The 17,025-nt window shown below is 35.1% G+C and overlaps 1 protein-coding gene across 2 annotated transcripts in view; it reads left to right on the top strand.

Moving 5' to 3' along the window:
• PPP2R3B (protein phosphatase 2 regulatory subunit B''beta) overlaps positions 1 to 17,025 on the top strand; it is a 43,319-nt gene that overhangs the window by 20,959 nt on the left and 5,335 nt on the right. For both annotated transcript variants that reach the window (XM_015628821.3, XM_015628831.3), the window contains 9 exons: positions 5,868 to 6,053; positions 7,717 to 7,820; positions 8,367 to 8,469; positions 9,107 to 9,181; positions 12,805 to 12,891; positions 13,315 to 13,471; positions 14,758 to 14,806; positions 15,909 to 15,998; positions 16,705 to 16,880. In XM_015628821.3, coding sequence (XP_015484307.1) covers positions 5,868 to 6,053; positions 7,717 to 7,820; positions 8,367 to 8,469; positions 9,107 to 9,181; positions 12,805 to 12,891; positions 13,315 to 13,471; positions 14,758 to 14,806; positions 15,909 to 15,998; positions 16,705 to 16,880 — 1,027 coding nt within the window. The remainder of the gene's footprint in view (positions 1 to 5,867; positions 6,054 to 7,716; positions 7,821 to 8,366; positions 8,470 to 9,106; positions 9,182 to 12,804; positions 12,892 to 13,314; positions 13,472 to 14,757; positions 14,807 to 15,908; positions 15,999 to 16,704; positions 16,881 to 17,025) is intronic.

Here is a 17,025-nt window from a genome sequence, read left to right as displayed (position 1 = left end):
GATCTTTGAAGGGACTTCAGCATCTTGAAGTATCTTATGTCTTAGAACAGGTTTTTCACTACTGTCATCTTTTCTCCAAATGAGAATGAACCCTTTTCTAAATTTTTTTTTTTGAGATTTGAATTCCATGAAACTACTGATAATGTCAATTGTTTATCTAGAGGGGAAATGTAGACTTTCACTTTGCCATCAATTAGACAGTAAGTTAAAAAATAAACATTTCTATGATTTTATTGGTCAGACTTAGCTTGACAGCAATAACAGAGCAGAGGGATGGGAAGGCTGGTCAGGTGGTTCCTTGTGAGGATGCTTACTGATAACATTTTATTTCATTCACAATTACTGTTTCACTAATTGTCTGTAACACTTTCTACTCTTAAAAACTCACTGAATTTTAATAAAGGAAAGACTCATACAAAAAAAAAAATGTTACCCTTTGAATCTCCATGTTGGCATCCATTTTCTGTTGTTTGTCTCCATGCAGTTACCAGTTTTCATTGTTAGGTGGTTGGTAAGCTTTATATGTGGGTGGTTGCAGGGGTGTTAGAATTTAAAAGGCTGAATAGCATATCTCTGCAGAAAGTCCTCTTAGCTTATAGTGCGCTTTGGTTCATCCAGGTAAGTTTAGCATAAAGTAGAATATATAAGAATAGAAGACCTAGTCTGTTGAAGAACTAGATTAACTTATGTATTGCACATCATAGAGACAATATTGCTTGAATAATTTTTAAAGAAAAAACAGACCTTTTTTCTTTAAAAATTTTTCTTTTAAAATGCCAAATTAAAAACTACTAAGGAATTGAACTGGACTTCTGCCTGCTTGATAGGCAGAAATATCTTTATAGTATTTTCAGTATTTAATGCCTTTTTTTTTTTTTTTTTTGTGGGGGAGATTGTGGTGCATCACTTAGTAAAATCCTAATTTGAAATTGGGTGTATATGTGAGCAAGAATTTTTTGTAGTCCTTTTTTGACCCCATTGTATGCATTGGTTGTATGCATTCCAATGACTTTGCTCTAGTATGGACTCTATCATGGGATGTCCCGTCAAATACTATAGCAAGAGCTGACTGCAAACCTGTAAATTTTTTTTAAAATGCTTAGGGGTTGGGCTTTTATTCAGAGAAAAAGGCAGAAAAAAATGTTGGTATCATCAGCATTTCTGCATGAAGTTATCTTATTCTGTAGTCCTCTCAAAACAATATAAATACCAATCGGTTCAATCCAGACAGTGATATAGGACAAGGGGGAATGGTTTTAAAAGAGAAGAGTTAAAATTCTTTACTATGAGAGTGGTGAGGCACTGGTACAGGCCCAAAAAACACCCAGAAAAGTTGTGGATTCCCCATCCTTGGAAGTGTTCAAGACCAGGTTGAATGGGGCCCTGAGCAACCTGATCTAGTGGGCAGCATTCCTGCCCCACAGCAGGTGGGGTTGGAACTAGATGTCCCTTCCAACCCAAATTATTACATTCACAGAAACATTTACCTTGCTTCTTTTTCCAGCAAGTCCTTTATAAGTGAGGTGTTAGTCACTTGCATTTGAATCCACATATTCAACTCCTTCATGGCTCTCCGTATTTCTGCTTTGCAGTTGCTACATGCAAACGTTAGATCTAGACATTACTGAGCATACATTATCAAAATATCTGGGAACAGGTCCTCGCATCCTTATTTCAGAAACATATCCTGTAGCTGAATGATTGTATCATAGCATCAGCACTTACAGTTAAGAGAGAAGGAAAAGCCTATCCTTTTAAAATTCCCACTGTCTTTATTTTTTGCTTATAACAAAGTTAACTGCTGAATGCAGCTCATCAGGTGGTAGATGTAAGAAGGCTGTCTAGAAGACATATAGATTAATTCTTGAAGAATTAATTTCTCTCTTTGGAATACAGTGTATCCATGTTCTCTGGTATATACTGATATATTACTGTTTTGTAATTATAATAGTGATTTTATGCCACTTTTATAAATAACTGCTGAAAGAATGGTTGGGAAAGGATCTGGAAAGTTGCAAAATTAGTATTAGAAGTTTTGCCCTCTGAACAGTGACCTCAATGGGATTCCATTTTCTCCACTGTAAAAATTAAGGCAAGTAAATGCTGAGTAGCTGTGGACAGTCCTTACAATTCTGTATGTCAAGAATGTAAACTGATAGTGTATTGAAAATTTTCATGAATTCACCTATAGACAAATCTTACTTTACATTACAAGTTTGTTTACATTACTGCAAACAAGAAGTTTTCAAGGAATACTCTCTTCCCATCTGTTATATAAAACCTAAACTGTAGTGGCAACTTTGCAATACACTTACAGATCTTGGACTTCATATGTACTTACTGCAAATGTTAAAGTTCTCTTCAGTCCTGACACTGCAGCACACATGTGTTTGATGAGTTATTTACAAGCTTATACAGCAGTTTTCCTTAATTCCAAGCATGCTGTTGTTGGTAAACTTTCTCAGCAAGTTGAAGGGAAAAATTTCCACTGACCAAACGAGTCTCTTTTTTTGAGTTCAGCTTACTGGTACAAGTTTTAAAAGTTTTACAGGAAAATGTAAATCACTTTCCAGATGTTAAATTGACTGCTGAAATGGAGTAGTTGTGCAAAAGGATAAATGAACTGTTCCTGCTAATTTTCCAGTCAAAGATTTGATATTAGCAGACTTCTGGCAGTTCTTGTTAGTGAAGGAATTCCCCAGTTAAAATTATAATTAATTTTAGAACAGCCTAATCTCACATAATTAGTGCATTTTGATTTTCCTGAAATAACAGAACTGACTCCTTCATCAGCCAGGCATCACCTCTACAAAAGTAACTAGCACCTGAACAGAAAACAGTGAAGTTTTTAGAGCCCTTTTTTAACACACAATCATTCATTGGAGTACATCCAGCAGAGCAGCCTCTGTTGTACAAGGAGCCTTTTGGTTATTGGAATTCAAACTGAGAGAAGAATCTTTGTCTCTTCTTGGGAAGGTGAGAAGAGGGAAGAGATGCAATATCAACTTTATAGTGCATTAGTTGGAGCTAATGGTTTTGGATGACATGCTTCTCTCTTTGGTACTGTTCCTGTCCCTGTGCTGACTGACATTAACAGCACAATTCAATTGTCCCATTCCAAGTTGCTGGTGGCATTTAAGAAGCATTTATGTGCTCAGAACATCCACGTGGCAGATGCAGAGAGAGAGCTGTGCTCGGAGCTGCCTGCTGGATACCACAAGGAATGTTCAAGGGCATTTTGTTTCGTGCCCTAGATGGCATTCTCACTAGATGCCTATATGTAGGCACCAAATAATTCTAGCAGAAATGATTGTGAAGAGATCATACACTTGCTAATGCAAATTATGCTAATGCAAAGCCTTTTTATAGTTTCTTCTTTTGCCAACTTTGAGAAACCAGCATGTAAAAATAGACATCTTTCAGTACAGGAAGAGTTAATTTGTCTTGCCATGACAGATTTGTAGTCTATATTTAGTTTTAGAACTCAACTAATATTCTGTCTTGTAGATGAAATATATTTTTAAAGTAAGTATGCTGAATTCAAACATTTAAATATAACATTTTCATCTTGGAAAAATAATTTTTCTTCAATTGTATGTTTGTCTTAAGTTCTGAATTGGTTGCTGAACTTCTTCCTTATAGTCTTTGTCTGCTGTGAATATGTTCCAGACTATAAGATGAAAAATAAATAAAAAGTCCTTATCGTATAATTCTTTTAAATCACTTGTGCTTGGCTAGGTCTTGCTACAAATCCTGAACTGAGATTTCCATATGTGCTTAAGAACAACTTTTAACCTGGGCAAGTGGAAATCATTTGTTGTGTAACTGAGGTATCCAAATTAGTGCTTTCTGAAAAAATATAGTATACAATGAACGAATGGTTCTGATGATAGCTTTTCTTTTTCTCTTGGGGTCTTTTCCAGTGTAGTCTTCCTCTGCTTCTACCTTTTCTTTTAAAAGAAATTTTTCAATTTGAGGCTCTAAATTTCCCTAGCTGTGGATTTTAAATATGCCTTGCCTGTCTGTACTGAGCTTCCTTAAAATGCTAGTTTATCTCATGTTATCTGCAACATTCAGGGAATGTTAGTAGTCTGTGATTTGCACTTTCCCTTTTCTCCAAGGAGGCATTCCTTATCGGGCACCTCTGAAGAGCTGGAGCACCTGCTGCACTGTGCCCAGCAGCTCACATGGGAGTGGTTGTCAAAGAACCACAGAATATTCTGAGGAATATTGGAAGGGACCCACAAGGATCATCAAATCCAACTCTTAAATGAATGACCTGTACGGGGATTGAACCCATGACCTTGGCATTATTAGCACCATGCTCTGACCAAGTGAGCTAATCTTACGTCAGTCCAGGCAGTTCTTGGAAATGGGGGAAAGGGGAAATAGGGTAACTGCAAGGGCTCTTGTAAAGTGCTCATGGGTAGAGCTGGGCTTTTAGAATGAAACAAGGTGTTCACCCATTACAGACATTATTTGTAGTGCTGGTGGTGATGTTAGCTAGACAATAAAATGTTGCTGTCTTTATACTTCCAAAACTTTTGGAAGTCTGAAGTTGGAATGGATTTTTGATACCCTGTAGCACTCTTATTTTAAGCTGCCTCATCAAGCGGACTGTTGAACCAATGATAAGATATCAAAAGTTGTTACAGGATTCTTAGAAAGTGACAGACATTGACTCCTGGTGTCACAGATTCAAGGTAACATTTTCCTCTATGAAGTAAAACTTGTAGCATAATTAAGGGAATTCTGCAGTTGCAGACAGGAGTTCCGGCTTAAATGCAGAGGAGGGGAAGGAAAAATTAGTTCAGGCTTTTTTTTTTGGCATATATAGTATTCCAGTGAAGGCTTCTGGGCTGGAACTCTGCAAATTAAAATCTATTGTCCATAAGCACCTAGTCCACTCATATAAAGAAGGACTTGAATTGTGTTAGGAGAACTATGTATCTTTATAGACACTTTGGCAAAGATGATAAGGAGTAAAACAAAGGGTTGAAAATGAAAGGTTAGATGCAGCATCTTGAACACATTCATCACTAGGACAAGTCACTCTGTAGCAGTGTTTTTACATTTGAATAGTAGTGTAATTGCTAAGTTTGAGTTGTCTCCTAGCTCTGTTGTTAGTTTGCCTATTTTCTTTGTTTCTCTGCCCTATTTGACATCCTTTTGGAAGCCGACTATAAGGTAAATTCTTCTTTTGAACCTAAATGCTTTTAAATAAATTTCTCTTGTTACAGGTCATTTTGGGGGATTTTTAGTAATACAGTGTATCACAATTCTTGAGAAACAGATTTCTAAGCTCTCATAATTGTATATACTTTGCCCAAAAAAATTCCTTTGCAGGCATTGTTTATTACAATTACAAAATCCATAATTTTTTAGGAAAAAAAAAAGCAAATCTTCGCCATAACTTCATTAAATAAGTTGGTGGCTTGTAGCAAAATTATTATACTTATTTCAAAAGCTTGAAGATGTAAAACTAAAAGTATTTCAAAAGCAAATTCTTCCATAATGTCTGTTAAGATAGAGGTTGGAAGGTTTTTTCTGAAACAGATAATAGAACTTGAATAATTTCAGATGTCCTCAAGAAGCTGTCCAATGTATCAGTCTTGAAATCTGCTATGCTGAGGATTGAAGTTGTTTTTATTAAATACTTAACATCCTAGAAGAACTTCTCTAAATGACCGTTTTTGGAAATACTCAATTTCTTCAATGTGCTCTTATTTTGTAATAGTTTTTTCAATTTATAATCTGAAATCTTTTTGAAGGTGTGTTGAAACATAGAATACCAAGAGATTTAAGTCATCTGTGGAGGACTGTGATTTCATTGTACTTGACTGCCACATGTGTCTTTATCTATTTAGGTTCAAACAAAGAAAGAAGAAACTTTGCCACCATCACATAGTCAAAACATTCCAACTTTTTATTTTCCTCGAGGATGTCCTAAGGAAAAAGTGAATATAGATGCTGTGATTGCCAAAATTGAGAAAACTTTTTCTGAATTTCCAAATGAGAGGGCAACATTAGAAGACATGGGTAAGGTTGCAAAGGTGAGAACTTGCTGGCCATCTTCTTTTCATACTGTAGTCCTATGGAAAGGAAAGATGAGTTCTGTGTGCTTGGTTTTCTTGTATTGTGTGTTTCCATCTCCCACACATTAGTATTTAATGATATTCTGCATTGTTGATAACACAGTTCTGTGGAAATTTCTGCATTAAATGTGTATCAAATGACCTTATAAAAAGAAACAAAACATTAAACCAAAACTTGAACTACTCTTTTTACTGCATAAACAACCAAATACTAAAGAACAACATTGTATGTTGTTCTCCATTCCATATTGACCAAGAGAGTTAAGGCAAAAAAATTGCTAATATATATATTGTTTTCAGATATTCATAGAGGTTGAGGTTTTTTTCTCATTCTGCTGAACCTCTGTTGTAGACACTGGTAAAGACAGAATGTTTCGGTAACCTGAGATTATAGCTCAAGTTATTCCTGAAGAGCTAATTTAGAGTTACAGCAGAGTGATAAGATACTTAGCTTAGAAAGCAGCAGTTCTTTTTAAACTTTTGTATAAGTTTACAGACAATAAGCTAGTTAAAATAAACTTAAATTTCCATTTTGTTATATTGAATCAATGCTTGAAATTGCACTGCAGGTCATGGTCTTGGTGATGAGTATGGTACTCATCCATGTTCCTGTCACTTTGTCCAGGGTCTAGAAAATAGAAACTGTGAGTGCTCACAAGAGCAGGACTGGGGGTTTGCCTCACCAAAACCTTACTGCTAAGATGAATGATAGGATACCTATCTTCCACAGCTCCTTCCAGCATAGAAGTAAGGAGGTAGGGAAGAGACCCTTCTCTCTCAGCAAGGAAGGGCAAAAGGTCTAGTTACCTACAATTCAGTGATGAAAGACACCTTCCTGAAAAATACTGTCTGAGGACATTATTCATCAAAACCACTTTTTTTAATTTGTTTGAAGTACTAGTTAAACTATTGCATGAGAAGTAATTGTACTTTCACACCAGTGACCATATACATCTTGCAGTTGACAGTCTCTTTGGAGATCCTTGGGGATGCCAGTTTGTCTGACTGCTCCCAGCTGGAATCAGTTTTAGGAAAATTGGGCTCTTGGCTGTGACAGCTGTGGACACTTGGACCTTAGGTGCACGTGGTCACGCTGGAGTTGGGAGTGTATAGCTGTTGAGTACCCTAAAGTGGAATACTGCTGCTCAGGGCAGGCTGGCCTGCTCCTTAGAATTGGATAGAGGATGTGCTGTGCACGTGCAAAGATGCACATGAATTGAGCCATCCTCTGAGCCAGACAAATGTCAATTTGCTCCAGTTCAGAAGGTCTGTAAGTGTGCTGTCTTGAGCTTAGCTTAAAGATATCCAGCTCTTGAGCAGCACTTAAGATGGACTCTGTTCAGCTGCTTGGAACATGGACAGACAGACATGTGACTCTCTCAGTTGGTATATCAGGAATGCTACAAGTTGCCCTGTGTTTTGCTCTCCACTTTTGGATTTCAGTCTAAAGCAGTTGTTTTAAATGGATTATTTCAGAAGGTGAAGCTGGTGTCAACAAATTGTTTTTTAAAATATCTCTTCCCAATGCCTTCTTAATATTTATAATTTTTGAAGGATAAATGAAAGAGTAGCCCTCAGATAAGCAATCAATAAACTGACTTGATGTATACTTTAATTGTAGGCTTGTGAATGCCCACTTTACTGGAAAGGTCCTTTGTTTTATTGTGCTGGAGGTGAACGAACAGGATACGTGTCAGTTCATAAATTTGTTGCAATGTGGCGGAAGTAAGTAGATTACATTTTTTTAGAAGTACTGCATTTTTTTTTTCATTGAAATGTGATATTTTAAGCTCTGAATGTGATCCTGACTGTAAAAGGGAATAAAACACTTTCCCATAATCAACCATTGTCAGCAAACTTGTACATGGGAAAATGTAACTAAATAATACTTTAATATTTTAATACAAATAAGTCTTCATTTACAGGGTTTATAAGATTTTAAAATGTTTGGTAAATTACTGACAGCTCATAAGAAAAGTGAAAACCATGGGCCTTACTTGTAGATGCCAGTTCTGGACAAAGTGCTTTTTATTTCTAGTTCTTCTCTAATTCTAACTTTAAATTGTCCTTTCATGTAATCAATTACGTGGTATACCCACCTCCTTTAACATAAATTTACTGCTTTGATAAGTTCACTTGGAGCATGGTTTGATGTTTGTAATGAACTTTTGAATAAATACTGTTTCATAGACCTTGCTCTAGGATGCCTGCATGAGGTAAGCATGAGCAACTTTCTGTGTAGAATATTAAGTGGAAAAATTTACATTTCAGAGTACTACAGACCTGCTATGATGATGCTGCGAAGTTTGTTCACCTTCTGATGAACCCTGGATGTAACTACTTGGTGCAAGAAGACTTCATTCCTTTTTTACAAGTAAATTGCAACTGAAACTATTTCTAGGAATGTAATAAAATTATGAACTGGCAAAGCCCTGAGTTGTTTAAACTAAACATACTTTTTCTTGGTCATCATTAAAGGTCATTGATAATATTTAGGTCAACTGACTTTGCATGATCCACTAAGATGCTAGTGAGTGACTTGTTTTACAGTTTATCATTTTGTATGAGGTGAGGTCTTTTTAAAGCGCCATGGTAAGATTTAAAATTGATTGTAGGAATAGAACATGTATTGGAATCTTTTATGTTTCAGAAGGCAGTTAAAGTTGTATAAGTCAGGATAGGCCTTTGGACAGCAAAGAAGTTGGATATGAATTCAAAACCTAGTAAATCTTTGTTGGAAGAGCAGCAAAAAACTATAGAAATGACTGAATAAAACCTAAATTAACTTCACTGAAATATAGTAAAGCTTTTGTTTATCTGATTTATTTAAAAGATAATTTTATTTTTAAAAAGCTTTGTAGTGTTTTTTGTCTGATGCCTAGGTGATTTGGGTTGTTAATTTGAACTGTTCTGGTTAAGGAAGCAGGTGTGCTATTCTTTGCTAATTGTCTTTTATGGTCACTAATGAATACTCCTTGGGATATTATTCAATTTTTTTTTTTTTTTTGTAGGATGTGGTGAACAGTCATCCAGGCCTTTCATTTTTAAAAGAAGCATCTGAATTCCATTCTCGGTATATTACAACAGTAAGTGATTTGTATCTGGAAAAGCTATTTTTTGTTTAACTTAGAAAATCAAAATTAAGATTAGTCAATATGTCTGAGCAACTTTATCCCTTGGGAAAAGTAGAGAGTGTCAGTCTTCATTTCTACATCTTGTAGAAATCTTGTGGAAAAAGAGTCTTTCTTAAGCATGATAGTTCTTAACATTTGTAAGGAATTGCTGAATTTAATACTAATAAGAGAAGCAGTGAGTTGTAATAGTGTTGGATAAGTTAACGAACATTAAATGGAAGAGCAGGCTGTTATCTGAAACACTTGATTGTGGCTGTAGACTGCATTCCTTAGAATCCTGACCTTAGTCTGGGATTAATTAAATGAAATCTTGAATGAAACATCTATATTAATATGATTATGTTCAGTATTAAGTGAAATAATGATAATATTGAAGCTGCTTGGCACTTTTCTCTCTGGGGACTTTTCTTCCAAGGAAGGTTTTATACATGAAAAGTTTCATTTCTGTCTTCCCAGGGTTATGTGACTGAAGTATTTGTTCTGTACCCAAGGGAAAAATCAGTGACATTAGACTCAACTGTAGACTAGACAGTCAATTCCACTGAAGTCTCGAAAGATTAAAATTCTTCAAAATGACATTCAGTTCACTTTCTTTGTGCATGTGAAAACTAGCTTAATGAATATTCTCCAACAAAAAAAAACCATGCAACGTTGATCATCTTTTATCCATCTTATACTTTGACCCAGGTTAAAATTGTGGAAGGTTTTTTTTGAGAGCGTTTGGGTTTTGTTCGTTACATCCTTCTTACAGAGACTTGCTGGCCTATCAAGTCTGTCCTGCTGCATTAGGTTTTGCTTCTTGTTATAATGATTACCTGAGCTCACAGAACTTTCTTGTCAGTTGTGATGGAAGGAATTATTCTGCCTGTGAGTTGTTTTCTTTCTTAATGGATTCTTGGTTATATCAAAGCCTGCTCTGTTTAAAATTGTGAAAGCTTGCTGCCTTGTCCTGAAGAACGGTAGAAAATAAAAGGTCCTGCCATTTCCAGTTACTTTTCTTTGGAGGAACAGCTTATTTGAGTAGGACTGAGTCTAGCAATATTGAATAAATTAGTATGAAAGTATTTTATTAACAAAATTCAGTGTAGTCTTCACCACAAACTGGTGTTTAATCAAAAAATTGCTGTTGAATCAGAAAGTAAGCTAGTATGGGAAAATATCAACATTTGGAATGCTATTCTGCAGATTAAGAAATAGCAGAAGCACTCTGCCTTTTTCTTGCTATATTTTAGGATGGCATAACTGTTCACAGAATCACAGAATATTCTGAGTTGGAAGGAACCCACAAGGATTCAAGTCTAACTCTTAAGTGAATGGTCCATACAGGGATCAAACCCACAACTTTGACATTATTTGATCATTATTTGACATGCTTTGATCAACTGAGCTTGTTACAGTCTTCTAAAATTCTGTCCTGCAAGTTATTAATGATAAGAATAGATTATTTTACCTATGATGAAAGAAGCCATTCATACCTGTATTCAGTTAGCTTAACTTTGCTACATGAAGTTTTGTCTGAAGGACACCTCCAGTTGCAAACCAAAGGAGCCATTCTTCTGCTGGCTTTTTGTATACGCCTACCTATATGTATGTGTATATGCATATACATTACATACATCTCTTTAGCACATGTGTGAGCCAGGAAAGCAATCTGTTCTGTCTGCAAAGATATGGTATAGGTTTGATGGTCAGTCTAGTGGTCGGGTTAATTACATAAGGCCAAGACAGAGCTGAAGGAAGTTAAAAATGTTTGCTGTGACAAATGAGGTACTATGTTTATTCTGCCAGGACGTTAGGTGCATACCTGAATGTAAGTTCTTGAAATAATAGTCTCTGTATTGCACCATTTCTTCTCCCTTCTGAGAAAGCACTCTGCAGAATAGTAAAGGCAATTCTGACAGTTTGCGTATAGTCTGCATCAGTTGGCTTTAGAGAACAGTTTAAGTCTGTTCCTAGTTGTCTTTACCAAACATTCAATTTTGTTTTTATTTTTAGACCAGTTAAATGTATAACAGATGAGATAATGACATGCAGATGGATTAAGTTGCAAAGCTAAGGCAAAAACCTTTTTAGAAAATACTGCTTTGTAGTATAAGCCAAAAATGGGCCTTTCTTAAACTCACAATTGGAATTAAGTTAATTAAGTTTCAGAAGCAGGATAATCTATTCTTCTGTCTAGAGTCATTGAACCAGCTGTTCTTGTTTGAAGTAAGCACTGAGGAGCTTGCTGCTCTACAGTTTAAGCTTTCTTTCAAAATTTCATCAGTACATTACTCTTCTATTTGTAATTTAAAAATGATTGGTAAGTTTAAACTATTGATTTACTGCAATTAAAGTCTGAAGTGATAAACGCTTAGCTTGTAGTTGGGAGGACATACTAATTGCAGGAAAGGGGTTCCTAAAGAGATGGAGATTTTAGTTAGTAACTGCTTTCTTACAAATGAAACACTACACATGCAATACTGAGTCTTGTCAATTAGCAGGTATAATCAATCACCACTTACTGAGCAGTTATTGTTCATAATATTTTTAGGCTTTTTTTTGTCTGGGTTTTTTGTTGTTTTGGGGGGGTGTTTGGTTTGATTTTATTTTTTTTTTGTTTAGTGGTGAATGACTGACTTGAAATGTACATCTGGTTGTCTTAAGTCAAACTAATCGAGGAGAATACTGAATTCAGTTAAGTAGCAGTAAAAACATATTTTAAAGTCTTCAGTTTGTAAACTAAACCCAAGAAAACTATACTGAATGCATGAGTTGTCCAAAATAGCCATAGAACCATTAGTTTGGAGAAGACCTGTAAGATCATTGAGTTGATGTACATGTAAAAAAAAAGTGTTGGATACTCAACTGGATGCATTTGTTTCTGTTTCCAGTATCAGTTATGGCACAAGAACTAGTCATCAACTAGTTTTTTTTGTTGGTTTGTTTGCTTTGATTTGGTTTGGTTTTTTTTCTTCTTCACTTGGAAAATATTAACGTACTACATCGAATGCTATTAACGGGATTTTTTTCCAAGGAACTTCCAAATAGAATGAAGTTAAATGGGGAAAACCATTCTCTTTGCACCTGCAGGAAGTATTTGCCAGATGTAGATGTGTTGGTTTGTAGACTTCAGAAATAGCATCTGCTGTACTCTGATCCTTAAACAGTCCCAATTCTATTTCTGTAAATTCAATTATGAAGTAAAACAGTCTTATAGCAAATCCAGGTCTTTAAATCTGAAGTAATAAGATACTTTAATAGGTTCATTTTATTATATCCTTTAGATGTGAAAGACTTGAGGTAGTGAAATCACCAATACATATATTTTGGATAGCATATGAGTGTTCTGCAACATTACTGGATGAGATATAGCTACTGGAGCATTGGAATAAAACTGATCTAGATGAGTTTAGATGTAGATTTAGAAAGAGTGGATAATATGACAAATGAGAAATTCTAGCTGATGAGAACAATAGAAGTAGAGCAAAGATGGAGCTCTCTAATGCAGCTCTACTACGACATCTTTGAGAAATATTTGGATGGGTATTTAATTACCACAGCTAAAGCTTCTTTCCATTTTCTCTTTCTTGCAGGTCATACAGAGAATATTTTATACAGTAAATAGGTCCTGGTCTGGGAAAATAACTTGTAATGAGCTCAGGAAAAGCAACTTTTTGCAGGTACATAATACCTAAAATTTTGTGAGACAGATATTTCTAGTTTAAAACTAAAAATAAGTTTAAAATTTAAGTTTTAAAACTGCATTAACTAAAGGCTTAAAGGTGTAACATAAATAGAATTTCTTACTTTTCCAAAAAGTAATGAAGACCCAATTCCATGAATTCTCATACATTAGAATATGTTTAAATGTAATTTTTTATATCTAGAGCTGTATACATGTAAATGTGTGTAGCAGAATTTGGTCCAATCTACTCAGTCTTCAGTTTCACTGTCACACTGTATGGTGTGCATTGTCCCTGAAAACAAAAATTGTTCCACTGAAATAGCATTAGATACTAACTTGGTTATGAGAACTCAGATCATTCAAAAAATAAATGTCTTACAAACTCTTTAATATGTTGTGTTTATCCTTCTGATAATAGAATGTGGCATTATTGGAAGAAGAAGCTGATATTAACCAGCTGACAGAGTACTTCTCATACGAACATTTTTATGTTATCTATTGCAAATTTTGGGAGCTGGATACGGACCATGACCTCTATATTGATCGGAAGGATTTAGCTCGACATAATGATTATGGTATGACAAACGAAGCATCTTTGTTTACATGTATTAAATGACCTGTAAACTTTGAGTTGAGGAAATGGTTTAATGCCAAGGCTGGTTTCTGTTGGTGTAGCTGGTCCTGCTGACTCAGTGAACTAAAGCAGGACAAGTTATCTGTGATGCTACTTTGCATCTATGAATACCACATTTGAGGAAAGTTCTGCATTTGAACTCTGATCTTGACAGAGAAGTAGAGGAAATATCTCTTAAGTGTTGGTGTATTATAAATTGTTTTATTTAGCAATTTTGGATTGTTATCTTGGACACAATCTATTTTACTGATATTATTCAAGTAGCATTATTTTATGGCAAGGTATAGAAAGAGTAGAAAAGGCAAACATACCTTCAGGTACTTAGCAGGTTTACATTTGCTGAATGTATAATATGCAATGACCATGAATCTGTAATCTTGAACACTTGTTCCTATTTTAAATATTCTTGTAGCTTGTATGGAACTGTTGGGGCTCTTTTTAGGTGCCTCATGTCCATCTTAACAGTGTTCCTTTCAGGACCAGAAAGCTTACTTAAGCACAAAGTGATCATGGAGTATTATCCCATGTTAAAAAGGATAAAAACAATTCTGATTGCTTCTGAAAATTTGCCTGCTAAAGTTTGACTATGCTTAAGACAGTGAGAAAGGAAAACTCCTTTCATTTGAGTGGCTGCTCTATTAAGTTAGTACATTTTAGAAAGAAAGCACAACTAATACGCCACCTGCAATTTAATTTTGCAAATTCCTAAGGATAAATTGAATATCCTTTACAAAGGTAGTGCTCAGTTCAGACATGTCTCTAAAATCCCTGAAATGGTTTCAAAATAGAAACATGGGTCAAAACCATGTCAAAAATAGACCCCTGTCAGAATCAGAAAGGTATGTTTATTATGTATGATCGTGCCAGATCTGGTTTGACTCTTTGCCAATGTCATGTAAAACTTAATGCCAATGGAAAATATGATTTACATGTCAAAGAACTGGGAAATGCAGTTTTATTAATCAGCCAATTTTATTACCTGTATTACAAATTTATTATTATTTCTGCATTAAGTTTGAATTCAAAGCTGGGTGGTTGTAGCTTTGCTTTGGGGACTTTCTGTTAAGTGATCCTCTCTAAAAGGACTCAAAGGGATTAATGAGCACTGCACTTGATCTTTCTCACTGATCTGTGTATATAAGAGTTCCAGTAAACTCTTTAACGACACAATATAAAGCAAGCAATAACTTTCATAGAGTTGACACTGTTTCAAACTTTTCTTCACAGCAATTTCAACTAGGATGATAGAGCGCATCTTCTCAGGAGCAGTAACAAGGTATTTATTTTGTATGCTGATCTAAATGAAATTTAATTTTTGCTTGTTAAATGGTGTGGTATTCCAAGGGTACAAGATAGCTCCACTCACAAAGGAGCAGTGAATTTCAAGATTTAGTATTGTAGTTTAAACTCTAGTAGTACTGGAGAGGTCTTGGAACCTTTGGCACAGTTCAAGTTCTTCACTCTCTTTACCCATATGAACACTGGCCACTGGATATTGTATGACTTAGCAGGACTGGGAATGAAGAAAGAAGAGATGTTATCATCATTCTTTTTCCATCCTTCAAACCTGCAAAATGTCCAAGGAGAATTGAGCTTTTAAGTACTAATTGTAAAATCAATGCTTATTGCATCAATAAACTTATAAAAATGCCTCCAGTTGAGTTAATTCAGATTTTTGACAGTTATTCTTCATTTCTCCCCTTGGGATTGACTTCCTCTTTTGTATTTATGGCATTTTATTAACTTTTGAAAGGTTTCCTAGCACAGTATCTGAGATGAAGGAACTGATAAACAGAAACAAAAGCTGAAATGAGAGATTTACCAGTCATACGTCTAGAGCTTACTCCTTTATCTGAGTCTCTTGGGCAAGACAAAACATATACCATGTTTTCCCAAACATCTTGGAAGATAAAACAGCAAAAAATGAATTTCATTATTGAAATGTAGTATGTCTAGGAACTTCCAATCTGACTTTTTACCAGACAGGTTGACTATGTGCAACTTATTTGGTTGCTGCAGTTATGAGAGTAGAAACAGACAATTATGTTCTTGCCATGGACACTTACTTCCTGGATATTTCTATTTCATTTTTATCTTCATGTTTTCATTCAAAAACTTTTAGCTACTGGAGTTCTGTAAAGCTTTTAAGTTCTCATCACTTCTACTTGAACAAAAATTCTAAAAAGCATATGTACTTGCATATATTATCAAAAATTATTCAAGATGGCTCTTCTGTTAACAATTAAACACCTTATGAACACTGGATCGTTTAGGAGTAAATAGTTAATACCAACAAGGAAAACAATCCTTAATTTTGATTAGTAAAAGCTAGGTGTTCTAAAATGAATTTTCTATCTTTTTCCTCATTGGCTTTCAAGAGGAAGAAAAGCACAAAAAGATGGGAAGATTAGCTACGCTGATTTCGTCTGGTTTTTAATATCTGAAGAGGACAAGAAAACACCAACTAGGTAAGAATTAGTTTGTTTCAGCAGAAATAAAAACTGACTTTGTTTTTCCAGCCTTTAAATGGGGACCACTGGTGAACAGCTGCAACTCTAATGGAAGAAGCTAAACTATGAAAACATGAGTGGAATACTTGCCCAGTTCTTTGCACCATATCCTTGTTTATCAGTGTCTCCTGTTGTTATAGCTGTAGAAGTCCACTTTAGTGATTTTTAAGAGGCTAATTCAATGTTATTGTTTCATAAGTTGTGGTCTATTCCACTATTTCATAGTGGTCTATTTATGAACAGGGACATATTTTAAGGATGTTGCAGCTGTTTCATGATGCCAGTAACTTTGGGAAGCTGCGCAGCTACTATTAGCTGTATGGTACTGATATGTGATCATGTGATATGTCACTAGCTTGTTCAATATGGGAACATACCCAAAATATTTGAGTTTTCATGTACAATTCAATTTTTCATTGTCTCCCTTGATTTCTTTTTATATAAAACCGTGTCTTCTCCTTACCACTAACAAATGTGTTTTCAAATGCATTAATGGATGGCATAGCAAATACCAGTAACTCTTATCACAGTAAGTGGTGTTTAATGACTTTCAATGGATTAGTGGAATGTGTAGTAAGTCTGGTTTTTCCTTTGAAAAAGTCAACATGAATTCTTGAAATTCTGTAGTAAGTTTGTCTCTTTGCTGTTAATGACTGAATTTCAGCATTGAATACTGGTTCCGCTGCATGGATCTTGATGGGGATGGTGCTTTGTCTATGTATGAATTGGAATATTTTTATGAAGAACAGTGCCAAAAATTAGATAACATGGCCATAGAACCTTTGCCATTTGAAGACTGTCTGTGCCAGATGCTGGATCTTGTAAAGCCACAACATGAAGGTAATTAACGCCTTTTCCATCTGTAACTTGTGTTTCCCTGGATTTAGGAGTTAGTGCAGCCTTAAGAGCACTTGGTTGGTCATACAAATAAAATGCCTTGAGGTTGTCTTTTCACTGAAGTCTGTTAAAGCTTAATAATTGATCA

The sequence above is a fragment of the Parus major genome, chromosome 1 (genome assembly GCF_001522545.3).
Source record: "Parus major isolate Abel chromosome 1, Parus_major1.1, whole genome shotgun sequence".
Taxonomy (NCBI): Eukaryota; Metazoa; Chordata; class Aves; order Passeriformes; family Paridae; genus Parus; species Parus major.
The sequence above is the reverse complement of the archived record's forward strand: the minus strand, read 5'-3'. Positions and strand labels throughout refer to the sequence as shown.